At 37.5% G+C, this 12,606-nt stretch overlaps 1 protein-coding gene across 1 annotated transcript; it reads right to left on the bottom strand.

Moving 5' to 3' along the window:
• Positions 1–9,725: 9,725 nt before the first annotated feature.
• On the bottom strand, positions 9,726–10,952 carry LOC138354150 (uncharacterized PE-PGRS family protein PE_PGRS24-like). The gene is made up of 2 exons (XM_069308038.1): positions 10,829–10,952; positions 9,726–10,705 (listed from the first exon to the last, which is right to left on the bottom strand). Exons 1-2 carry the CDS (start codon positions 10,950–10,952, stop codon positions 9,726–9,728), a joined length of 1,104 nt encoding a protein of 367 aa, XP_069164139.1.
• Between the last annotated feature and the right edge of the window lie 1,654 nt (positions 10,953–12,606).

The raw sequence follows: 12,606 nt of genomic DNA, 5'->3' as shown, positions 1-12,606 counted from the left end.
GTTATATATAAGAAAATCACAGATAGTGATTGTTATATATAAGAAAATCACAGATAGCGATTGTTATATATAAGAAAATCACAGATAATGATTGTTATATATAAGAAAATCACAGATAATGATTGTTATATATAAGAAAATCACAGATAGTGATTGTTATATATAAGAAAATCACAGATAGCGATTGTTATATATAAGAAAATCACAGATAATGATTGTTATATATAAGAAAATCACAGATAATGATTGTTATATATAAGAAAATCACAGATAATGATTGTTATATATAAGAAAATCACAGATAATGATTGTTATATATAAGAAAATCACAGATAATGATTGTTATATATAAGAAAATCACAGATAATGATTGTTATATATAAGAAAATCACAGATAATGATTGTTATATATAAGAAAATCACAGATAATGATTGTTATATATAAGAAAATCACAGATAGTGATTGTAACATATGAGGAAATCACAGGGATTGGAAGAATGTAAAGATTGCCACGCAATGTGTAGATTGTAAATTTATCCCAAAACTTAAAGTTTAGGATAAAGAGTTGGATAAAGTATGGGATAAAGAGTTGGATAAAGTGTTGGATAAAGAGCTGGATAAATTGTGGGATTACCTAACCCATGTCGAAGTAGCTAAGGCTGTTCACTCATTCTGAAGGAGGCAGCTAATTCCAAAACAATTTACATATAAACTTTCTAAGATAATCCAAGAAATTAAATATTCCAATTTATGTCAAATTTTGATGTAATTAAATTGAAAATCATGCCAATTACGCCTCTGTACACACACCTGTTCGTCCGTCACAGCCTGAGGCAAATATTTGCTCAAAGGAATTAATCTCAGACCAATTAATCCGACATACAATATTTGACTTCCAATTCCAATAATGTTAACTGCTTCTGCTGTGACTTCTGTTTGGAGTCAGTATGCTCCCTTGCCTCTGTGTGTGTGTGTGTTCACTTGGTTATGCTTGTGGGGGCTGAGTTGGTTATGCACTGGGGTATGAGGACAAGGAGCTGTGGTATGAGGACAAGGAGCTGGGGTATGAGGACAAGGAGCTGGGATATGAGGACAGGGAGCTGTGGTATGAGGACAAGGAGCTGGGGTATGAGGACAAGGAGCTGGGATATGAGGACAAGGAGCTGGGATATGAGGACAAGGAGCTGGGATATGGGGACAAGGAGCTGGGATATGAGGACAAGGAGCTGGGATATGAGGACAAGGAGCTGGGGTATGAGGACAAGGAGCTGGGGTATGAGGACAAGGAGCTGGGGTATGAGGACAAGGAGCTGGGGTATGAGGACAAGGAGCTGGGGTATGAGGACAAGGAGCTGGGGTATGAGGACAAGGAGCTGGGGTATGAGGACAAGGAGCTGGGGTATGAGGACAAGGAGCTGGGATATGAGGACAGGAGCTGGGATATGAGGACAAGGAGCTGGGATATGGGGACAAGGAGCTGGGATATGAGGACAAGGAGCTGGGATATGGGGACAAGGAGCTGAGATATGAGGACAAGGAGCTGGGGTATGAGGACAAGGAGCTGGGATATGAGGACAAGGGGCTGGAATATGAGGACAAGGAGCTGAGATATGAGGACAAGGAGCTGGGATATGAGGGCAATGAGCTTGGATATGAGAACAATGAGCTGGGATATGAGAACAATGAGCTAGAATATGACGACAAGGAGCTGGAATATGAGGACCAGAAGCTGAGACAGGCATCCGGGAATGAAAGAGAAGTGCCCAACTATTTGAACCATCGGAAATCGAACACGGACCTGCAAGAAGACCACCATACACATAATCTTCCATATGACACGTAGACAGACAGGTCCATAACTTCATGTTCCAGCACATATATGCAGATATAACCAACTCTTTCAAACCTATTAAAGATCTTCAGAAGTTTCTAACCGGGAAATTCGACAGCAAGTTAAAAAAAACGCCAAAACTTTTCATATTAAAAATGTGATAGCGGATCCGGATGAAAAACTGCTCGAGCGAAATTCTAATCTGTTTGAGGTGTTAGTTTGACTTTAATGGAAACTTTTCGAAAAAAAACTTAATGGTGTTAAGCTTGATAGACAAGAAATCTGAGAGCTTCGGCCGTGAGGTGGGGATGTTATTTTTTTTAATCATGTAGCTTGTCGAAATGGATTTTAAGAATAGTAATGTTGAGGTAATATGCTTTCATTTTTTCGTCGTTCTAAACCGCAATGAAATTATTGTAAGAGAATTACAAGGTTGACAGGTTGCGAGGATGATAGATTGGAAGGGTGATAGATTTCAAGGTTGATATATTGCAAGATTGACAGATTTCAAAGTTGATAGATTGCACGATTGTCAGATTTCAAGGTTGATAGATTGCAAGGTTGGCAGATTGGAAGGTTGATAGATTGCAAGGTTGGCAGATTGCAAGGTTGATAGATTGCAAGGTTGGCAGATTGGAAGGTTGATAGATTGCAACGTTGGCAGATTGGAAGGTTGATAGATTGCAAGATTGACAGATTTCAAGGTTGATAGATTTCAAGGTTTATAAATTGTAAGGTTGATAGATTGCAAGATTGACAGATTTTAAGGTTGATAGATTGCAAGGTTGGCAGATTGGAAGGTTGATAGATTGCAAGATTGACAGATTTCAAGGTTGACAGATTTCAAGGTTGATAGATTGCAAGGGTGAAGCTCAGAGATTACAAGGGCGACAAGATGCTAAGTTTACAGATTTAAGAATAGGTAAACAGTTTTACCTTTTTATCGTTTCCTCAAAAAATTGGGAAAAATTTTCAAACTGAATTCTCAAATAATATTTTATTTCATAATTTGGTTATATTTTCACGACGTATTCTATGTTAAAAATATAAAATAATTCAGTTATACAATGAAAAACGTTTGAAGAACCTGCTGTAATGTATGCATTTAAGCAATTAAACAAAGAGAGTGGTCATAGCACATGCCCTTCCCGTGAAGCAAGACGTGACCTGAATATAAATGGCATGAAAATGTTTCAGACTTGTTTCAGACCCTTCTAGGTATGTGGTCCAGGCCTCGTGGCGGGACTTCTAGTGCATATATATATATATATATATATATATATATATATATATATATATATATATATATATATATATATATATATTTAATAATATATATATATATATATATATATATATTATTAAATATGACCGAAAAAGTAAGATTAATAATTCTAACACGAATTTTCTCAATCTTTCGTACATTACGCTTCACTGTTGGAGGTAAATCAAAAATCACTTCTCCAAAATTCATTTTTATTTCTAGTCTGACGCGACACGGGCGCGTTTCGTAAATCTTATTACATTTTCAAAGACTTCACAAATACACAACTGATTAGAACTTGCGTTTCCCTGATTTTATATCTATATTTGAGTGAGGTGGGAAGGGTGATGTGGCATTACATTTGAGTGAGGTGGGAAGGGTGATGTGGCATTAACACAAGACAGAACACTAGGGGATATTAATAGGGTATTAAAAGTATCAACACAAGACAGAACAGAAACAATGGGTATTGAATAGAAGTGTTTGTAGAAAGCCTATTGGTCCATATTTCTTGATGCTTCTATATTGGAGCGGAGTCTTGAGGTGGGTAGAATATAGTTGTGCAATAATTGGCTGTTGATTGCTGGTGTTGACTTCTTGATGTGTAGTGCCTCGCAAACGTCAAGCCGCCTGCTATCGCTGTATCTATCGATGATTTCTGTGTTGTTTACTAGGATTTCTCTGGCGATGGTTTGGTTATGGGAAGAGATTATATGTTCCTTAATGGAGCCCTGTTGTTTATGCATCGTTAAACGCCTAGAAAGAGATGTTGTTGTCTTGCCTATATACTGGGTTTTTTGGAGCTTACAGTCCCCAAGTGGGCATTTGAAGGCATAGACGACGTTAGTCTCTTTTAAAGCGTTCTGTTTTGTGTCTGGAGAGTTTCTCATGAGTAGGCTGGCCGTTTTTCTGGTTTTATAGTAAATCGTCAGTTGTATCCTCTGATTTTTGTCTGTAGGGATAACGTTTCTATTAACAATATCTTTCAGGACCCTTTCCTCTGTTTTATGAGCTGTGGAAAAGAAGTTCCTGTAAAATAGTCTAATAGGGGGTATAGGTGTTGTGTTAGTTGTCTCTTCGGAGGTTGCATGGCTTTTCACTTTCCTTTTTATGATGTCTTCGATGAAACCATTGGAGAAGCCGTTATTGACTAGGACCTGCCTTACCCTACAGAGTTCTTCGTCGACTTGCTTCCATTCTGAGCTGTGGCTGAGAGCACGGTCGACGTATGCGTTAACAACACTCCTCTTGTACCTGTCAGGGCAGTCGCTGTTGGCATTTAGGCACATTCCTATGTTTGTTTCCTTAGTGTAGACTGCAGTGTGGAAACCTCCGCCCTTTTCCATGACTGTTACATCTAGAAAAGGCAGCTTCCCATCCTTTTCCATCTCGTAAGTGAAACGCAGCACGGAACTCTGCTCAAATGCCTCCTTCAGCTCCTGCAGATGTCTGACATCAGGTACCTGTGTAAAAATGTCGTCAACATACCTGCAGTATATGGCCGGTTTCAAGTTCAAATATCACTGTCATATATATATATATATATATATATATATATATATATATATATATATATATATGACAGTGTCAGACCATATAGGAAAATTGAAACAGGAATTTCTTTAAGTACTTTCGTATATTAATACATCTTCACAAGGACGAAATATACGAAAGTATTTAAGGAAATTCCTGTTTCAATTTTCCTCCGTGGTCTGACACTGTCACATTCTTAATCACGTGTTTATTTTTCGTGATTTACACACACACACACACACACACACACACACACACACACACACACACACACACACACACACACATATATATATATATATATATATATATATATATATATATATATATATATATATATATACTCTGCTAGATAAACAGAGCATTAGGTGAAAAGACGAAGCCAACTATGCTAAGATGGGATTACTTCTCTCTAAACTGTATCCTCAAACCTGGAATGATCTTAGTTGCTTTTCTGTAAGCTCGTTCAAGTCCTGGCTCATTTCAGACGAAGCGTCTCTGAACCCTAAGTTTGGTAACTAGTTAAATGGGGAGTCTGAATACAGCCTCTGATGTTTTCTCCTCAAATTGCTTTGCAACATTACAGATAATGCAATTTCTTTGCAATTGCTACAGATAACTGGGTCCTGAGGGTCTTGTTAGACAGTATTTCAAGACAGATTGTCCTGTCTGTGACACTGGAGCCACAGAAAACGAGAATAAATACGTCTATTTTAGTAGCTGGGCCAAAGAAATTTTGTCCGGTGATATTTTGTCTTTCTTCCATTGTCTGGAATTTAGTCCAATGATGTTCTGTTATACAGCGTCTGTGTCGAGATGAAGGAAGATGCTGTGTGTATCTATGGCACATCACAGCATCTGTTTCACACTAGTTAACTGGGGGAATTATAGGTGATTTATTGTGTTGGAAGCGTTGTACATTTGGTGAATTGTAAATTGATTTGATTGTTCTTGATTGATTGTTGCTGCTGGAGGTGGGTAGTGTATTGTGCATCCTATACTCATCCTGTGAGTGGTAGTGTATTGTGCACCCTATACTCATCCTGGGAGTGGTAGTGTATTGTGCATCCTATACTCATCCTGGGAGTGGTAGTGTATTGTGCACCCTATACTCATCCTGGGAGTGGTAGTGTATTGTGCACTATATACTCATCCTGGGAGTGGTAGTGTATTGTGCACTATATACTCATCCTGAGAGTGGTAGTGTATTGTGCACCCCATACTCATGCTGTGAGTGGTAGTGTATTGTGCACCCCATACTCATCCTGGGAGTGGTAGTGTATTGTGCACCCTATACTCATCCTGAGAGTGGTAGTGTATTGTGCATCCTATACTCATCCTGGGAGTGGTAGTGTATTGTTCACCCTATACTCATCCTGGGAGTGGTAGTGTATTGTGCACCCCATACTCATCCTGTGAGTGGTAGCGTATTGTGCACCCCATACTCATCCTGTGAGTGGTAGTTTATTGTGCACCCAATACTCATCCTGTGAGTGGTAGTTTATTGTGCACCCCATACTCATGCTGTGAGCGGTAGTGTATTGTGCATCCCATACTCATCCTGTGAGTGGTAGCGTATTGTGCACCCCATACTCATCCTGTGAGTGGAAGCTGGAAAAACCTCACAGAACCCACATAAGTCTTATTCAGACTTTGGTTGAAATTTTGACACGAGTAATTACTTCTCTTTTAAGCTGAATTCCTGGTCTCAATAGACTACATATTACTGAATAAGTAAACCATAAATTTAATAATTCTTAACTTATTTTTAACTTAAGACATATTATTTCTTGCTTAAACGTTTATCTATAATTATATGGTTCTCCTTAGAGGTTCTCATAGATGGGGACATGAAGCCTTATCCAGGTCCTCCCCCTCTCCTTATCCTAAGCCAACTATTCATGATTTTATGCAAAATGCCACCCACAATAGTTGTCTAAACCATCGGGTAAATATTTATTGTTTGGTGAACCGAGGAAAAAAGTGATAGGATATATATATATATATATATATATATATATATATATATATATATATATATATATATATATATATATATATATATATATATATATAATGTGTGTGTTTGTACTCACTTAGATGTTCTTACCTTGTTGTGCTTGCGGGGGTTGAGCTCTGGCTCTTTGGTCCCGCCTCTCATCTGTAAATCAACTGGTGTACAGATTCCTGAGCCTACGTGTCTGTGTGTGTGTGTATGTAGGTATACAGGCTTCCTGTCCCTCGTTACCAAGCGTTATTATGTGATGTACATCCTGAGAGAGAGAGGTATTGGGTGGATGATCAACTACAACGGACTTTAATAGATTGTTAATTACAGGTAATTACCTGATGTAAATTTAGACTAGATTAATAAGCTACAGATAATTCAATAATGATGAAATTACCTCCAATTTGTTTTGTAACGAGCAATTAGTGCTGCAGTTTGGAGCCGAGTAAATATGTACTGCGTCTCTATGTACCAATTTTGCGGCAAATACATATATGTGAAGGGACACAGTTGCCTAATAACCCGGATTTATTATTGATAGTGAATTAGTTATGGATAGTTGAGGGAGACTAATTGACTGAATGACAAGAATTGGCGGCAAAAATATTTAATTAATGAGTTATTGTCGTTATTTCCAGCTCTAGTTTGTTTGTTGTGGCTGTTATCGTTTGTTTATTGTTTGTTTTTTGCTTGTTTATTCTTGCTTGTTGTTGTTTATTTGCGTTCTGACTATAACCAGAGGACGAGATAACTAAGCAAGTGATAACTTTTTAATTCCTAATATTTCAGGAACACTTCAGCTTTTGTATAGATCAAAAGAGGACCCAAAAAGATCCCCTTGGGACCTCCTTGGGACCCCAAGGGTCTTCTAGACCCGCAGGACTCTCGTTCACACTCTTATGGTCCGGAGTTCGAGTCTCATAGCAGGACATACTCTAGAATGGTTACTTTGAAAGGATTCCAGTATGATGGCATTGACCTCAGTGCCTCCTAAGCCAACAGTATTGACCCTGAAACTCTGGTAGTGACCCTGAACCCCTGGTAGTGACCCTTATCCCTTGGTATTGACCTCTGAACCCATAATATTGACCCAAAACAAATCGATTACGATCACATCGCAAAATTGGGATTTGTAAATTATTCTGAAATAGTGAAAAAGCTTAAATAGTTACTAATTGGAATGTATTTAAACTTATATAAATCTAACCTGTTTTTACTATTTGGTTGTTTTTCTCATTCATGTGTATATTAATTTTGCATTATATTTTACAATCACTAGCACTAAGGGTGAGGAATCAATGGCACACGTGCCGAACGTGGTACGCATAATTATTTTATTGTCTTTCAAAAATGCTTTCAAGTATTTTCACTCAATTGACTGACACACACAGAACGTTTGAGAAGATTTTCGACACCCAAGTGCTGATCAATTGTCTCGAAGTCACACTTGCAGAACTTTGCAAGTTCATTTGCAAAGTTCTTCATCTTATTTACTTTACTTGTTTATTTACTTTGCGGAAATGCAAGTCAAAAGTGATCCTTACAAAAATGATCAAATTTTCTTTTATCCTTGCAAAACTGTTCAAATTTTCTTTTATCCTTGCAAAAATGATCAAATTTTCTTTTATCCTTACAAAATTGTTCAAATTTTCTTTTATCCTTGCAAAAATGATCAAATTTTCTTTTATCCTTGCAAAAATGATCAAATTTTCTTTTATCCTTGCAAAAATGATCAAATTTTCTTTTATCCTTACAAAAATGATCAAATTTTCTTTTATCCTTGAAAAAATGATCAAATTTTCTTTTATCCTTGAAAAAATGATCAAATTTTCTTTTATCCTTGCAAAAATGATCAAATTTTCTTTTATCCTTGCAAAAATGATCAAATTTTCTTTTATCCTTGCAAAAATGATCAAATTTTCTTTTATCCTTACAAAATTGTTCAAATTTTCTTTTATCCTTGCAAAAATGATCAAATTTTCTTTTATCCTTGCAAAAATGATCAAATTTTCTTTTATCCTTGCAAAAATGATCAAATTTTCTTTTATCCTTACAAAAATGATCAAATTTTCTTTTATCCTTGCAAAAATGATCAAATTTTCTTTTATCCTTGCAAAAATGATCAAATTTTCTTTTATCCTTGCAAAAATAATCAAATTTTCTTTTATCCTTGCAAAACTGATCAAATTTTCTTTTATCCTTACAAAAATGATCAAATTTTCTTTTATCCTTGCAAAAATGATCAAATTTTCTTTTATCCTTGCAAAAATGATCAAATTTTCTTTTATCCTTGCAAAAATGATCAAATTTTCTTTTATCCTTACAAAATTGTTCAAATTTTCTTTTATCCTTACAAAAATGATCAAATTTTCTTTTATCCTTGAAAAAATGATCAAATTTTCTTTTATCCTTGAAAAAATGATCAAATTTTCTTTTATCCTTACAAAAATGATCAAATTTTCTTTTATCCTTGAAAAAATGATCAAATTTTCTTTTATCCTTGCAAAAATAATCAAATTTTCTTTTATCCTTGCAAAACTGATCAATTTTTTTTTTATCCTTGCAAAATCCTTGCAAAAATTGCAAGGATTTTATGGTGCAAAGGTGTCTGAGAGTGCGCCATTGCGGTGATAACACTTTTTTTTTACTCATAAAAAGCTCATTTTTATGGAAAATTTCCTTTTTTTTATTTTGGCTGATACAAAAAAGCTTGGAGATTAATTTTATTTTCGTTATATAAATGAACTCAATAAAGTTAATTTATTAAACATCTTGGAAACTAATTGGCAATTAAAAGCCTGACAAGCGACCACCCACACAAAGGGCTAGATGCTCAAGGGACTAATTGCTCAGGAAACGACCCCTCCTCAAGAGACCAACTGCTCAAGAGACCAACCGCTCAAGCGGCCACCACACAATACGAGACACCAGTACCCTCCCATATACAATATTACTCTCGAAATGCCCTGTTAGAAATACCATTGACTTAACTACAACCTATCCCACCAGCGGTCCTCTGCCTAATGGGTGATTAAGGGGATGGGATTGTCTGCCCCATCCACCTGCACCCGTAATACAATCACCACAATCAATACACCAGCAGAAGAGCAATTGCTGGAGAACCATCGTCGTTAACAATAGCTGGGTCATTACTACTACCTTCATTAACAATAGCTGGACCTCCACCACCACCAACAATAGCTGCTTCTCCACCACCTCCAACAATAGCTGCTTCTCCACCACCTCCAACAATAGCTGTACCTCCACCACCACCAACAATAGCTGCTTCTCCACCACCACCAACAATAGCTGCTTCTCCACCACAACCAACAATAGCTGCTTCTTCACCACAACCAACAATAGCTGCTTCTCCACCACCTCCAACAATAGCTGCTTCTCCACCACCTCCAACAATAGCTGCTTCTCCACCACCACCAACAATAGCTGCTTCTCCACCACAACCAACAATAGCAGCTTCTCCACCACCTCCAACAATAGCTGCTTCTCCACCACAACCAACAATAGCTGCTTCTCCACCACCACCAACAATAGCTGCTTCTTCACCACAACCAACAATAGCAGCTTCTCCACCACCACCAACAATAGCTGCTTCTTCACCACAACCAACAATAGCTGCTTCTCCACCACCACCAACAATAGCTGCTTCTCCACCACCTCCAACAATAGCTGCTTCTCCACCACCACCAACAATAGCTGCTTCTCCACCACAACCAACAATAGCTGCTTCTCCACCACCTCCAACAATAGCTGCTTCTCCACCACAACCAACAATAGCTGCTTCTCCACCACAACCAACAATAGCTGCTTCTCCACCACCTCCAACAATAGCTGCTTCTCCACCACAACCAACAATAGCTGCTTCTCCACCACCACCAACAATAGCTGCTTCTCCACCACCTCCAACAATAGCTGCTTCTCCACCACCACCAACAATAGCTGCTTCTCCACCACCTCCAACAATAGCTGCTTCTCCACCACCGCCAACAATAGCTGCTTCTCCAACACCACCAACAATAGTTGCTTCTCCAACACCACCAACAATAGCTGCTTCTCCACCACCACCAACAATAGTTGCTTCTCCAACACCACCAACAATAGCTGCTTCTCCACCACCACCAACAATAGTTGCTTCTCCAACACCACCAACAATAGCTGCTTCTCCACCACCACCAACAATAGCTGCTTCTCCACCACCACCAACAATAGCTGCTTCTCCACCACCACCAACAATAGCTGCTTCTCCACCACAACCAACAATAGCTGTACCTCCACCACCTCCAACATTATCAACCATTATCAAACAAAGTTCCAGTTTCCTCCGTTAATAAAAATGACTGAAAATTTACAGGAGTCTATTTACATTTAGTGTAAATCCGTCATGATAAGGGTAACGAATGACTGCACATTAACACACTCTATAAATCCCACTGAACATTTACTCACGTCCATATCTTAGTCACTTACCTTAAATCCTATATGTAAAGATTGAGATCCTGTGGGATATAATGTCTGTACTTAAAAGACAGTCGGAAACTGGCATTCGTGACAGCCAAAAACTAGCCTTCGTGATAGTCAAAAACTGGTATTTTTACAGTCAAAAATTGGCATTCGTGGCAGTCAAAAACTGGCATTTTGACAGTCAAAAACTGGCATTCGTGACAGCCAAAAACTAGCCTTCGTGATAGTCAAAAACTGGTATTTAGACAGTCAAAAACTGGCATTTTGATAGTCAAAAACTGGCATTTTGACAGTCAAAAACTGGTATTTAGACAGTCAAAAACTGGCATTTTGACAGTCAAAAACTGGCATTCGTGACAACCCTATTTCCTGAGCCTTGATGAATTCAGAATGCCGCAGAATATGCAATATCCAAAACAATTTTTATATTTTTTTGTTCATGGATCCTATACAGGATCATTTTGAATATATGTTGAAATAAAAGGAGTTTCGAATGATTCAAAAAAGATACACATGTAGGGATTAATTGCGGCTATTCTCACCCTTCGGTTATATGTATTCAAGAGAACATATGAATGAAGATAACTGCAGAAGGCCTATTGGCCCATTAGAGGCAGCTCCTATTGATAAAAACCCAATTTCATTCATATATATATGTCTAACCTTCGCTTGAAACAATCAAGGGATCATAGGCTACGTTACATGGTAATTGGTTCTACAAATAGATCCATGAAACTCAGGCTAATGATCTTGAGCTTATAGAAGAGATTTTCAGATGAGTTCTATCTGAACAAGATAATGGACTCCCTCCCTATCTAATCTCTAATCCTATGTCTAATCCTAGGTTAAGATAACCCTAGGTTATGTTAGGCCTAAAATAGATTAGGTAAAGCATCAGTGAAGGTTTCTATCTATTGTCAATAACTGTGAATAATAGATCAAGGAAAAAAGTTAATAGATCGAGGGCTTCACCTAATCTAATTTAGGCCTAACCTAACCTTGGGTTATCCTCACCTAAGCCTAACCAATCCTAGCCCATGCCTTATTAAGGCCGAAAAAAATTATAAATTAAATTTCGAGGTCGTCTACACTCAGTATTATTAGTCGAAAGTAGTACAACCCTTGTTTAGGTTGTTCTTCAATTAACGATGCAACCATCGTATAAATATATCGACGAATAAGGCAATTAGAGTGTAGAATTCAACACTATTGAATTCGGACAAACTGGAATGTGTTTGTATTAATATTACGAAGAAAACCTAACCTAACCTAACCTAACCTAACCTAACCTTCCTATGCCTAATATAATACTTATATGTGCTATACTAGGAAAGTATAGCACAATATAGCAAGTATGTGTTATACTGTGCTATACTTGTGCCCTGGAAAGGCCATTCCAGAGCACAATTCTATAGTCTCTTGAGACTTATGGATATCTACTGCTACTAAGCCTAAGAATATATATTTTTTTAGCTTCTTATCGGACTTTA

Source organism: Procambarus clarkii, chromosome 61 (genome assembly GCF_040958095.1).
Source record: "Procambarus clarkii isolate CNS0578487 chromosome 61, FALCON_Pclarkii_2.0, whole genome shotgun sequence".
Lineage (NCBI taxonomy): Eukaryota > Metazoa > Arthropoda > Malacostraca > Decapoda > Cambaridae > Procambarus > Procambarus clarkii.
This window is presented reverse-complemented; position numbering and strand designations above follow the sequence as displayed.

What these genes read in the sequence shown, in the direction of transcription:
- LOC138354150 (XM_069308038.1), bottom strand. Translation starts at nt 10,952, where the DNA reads ATGGTTGATAATGTTGGAGGTGGTGGAGGTACAGCTATTGTTGGTTGT. An exon ending in TGGAGAAGCAGCTATTGTTG is followed by an intron (nt 10,706 to 10,828) that starts GTGGTGGTGGAG and finishes GTGGTGGAGAAG; the next exon opens with CAGCTATTGTTGGTGGTGTT.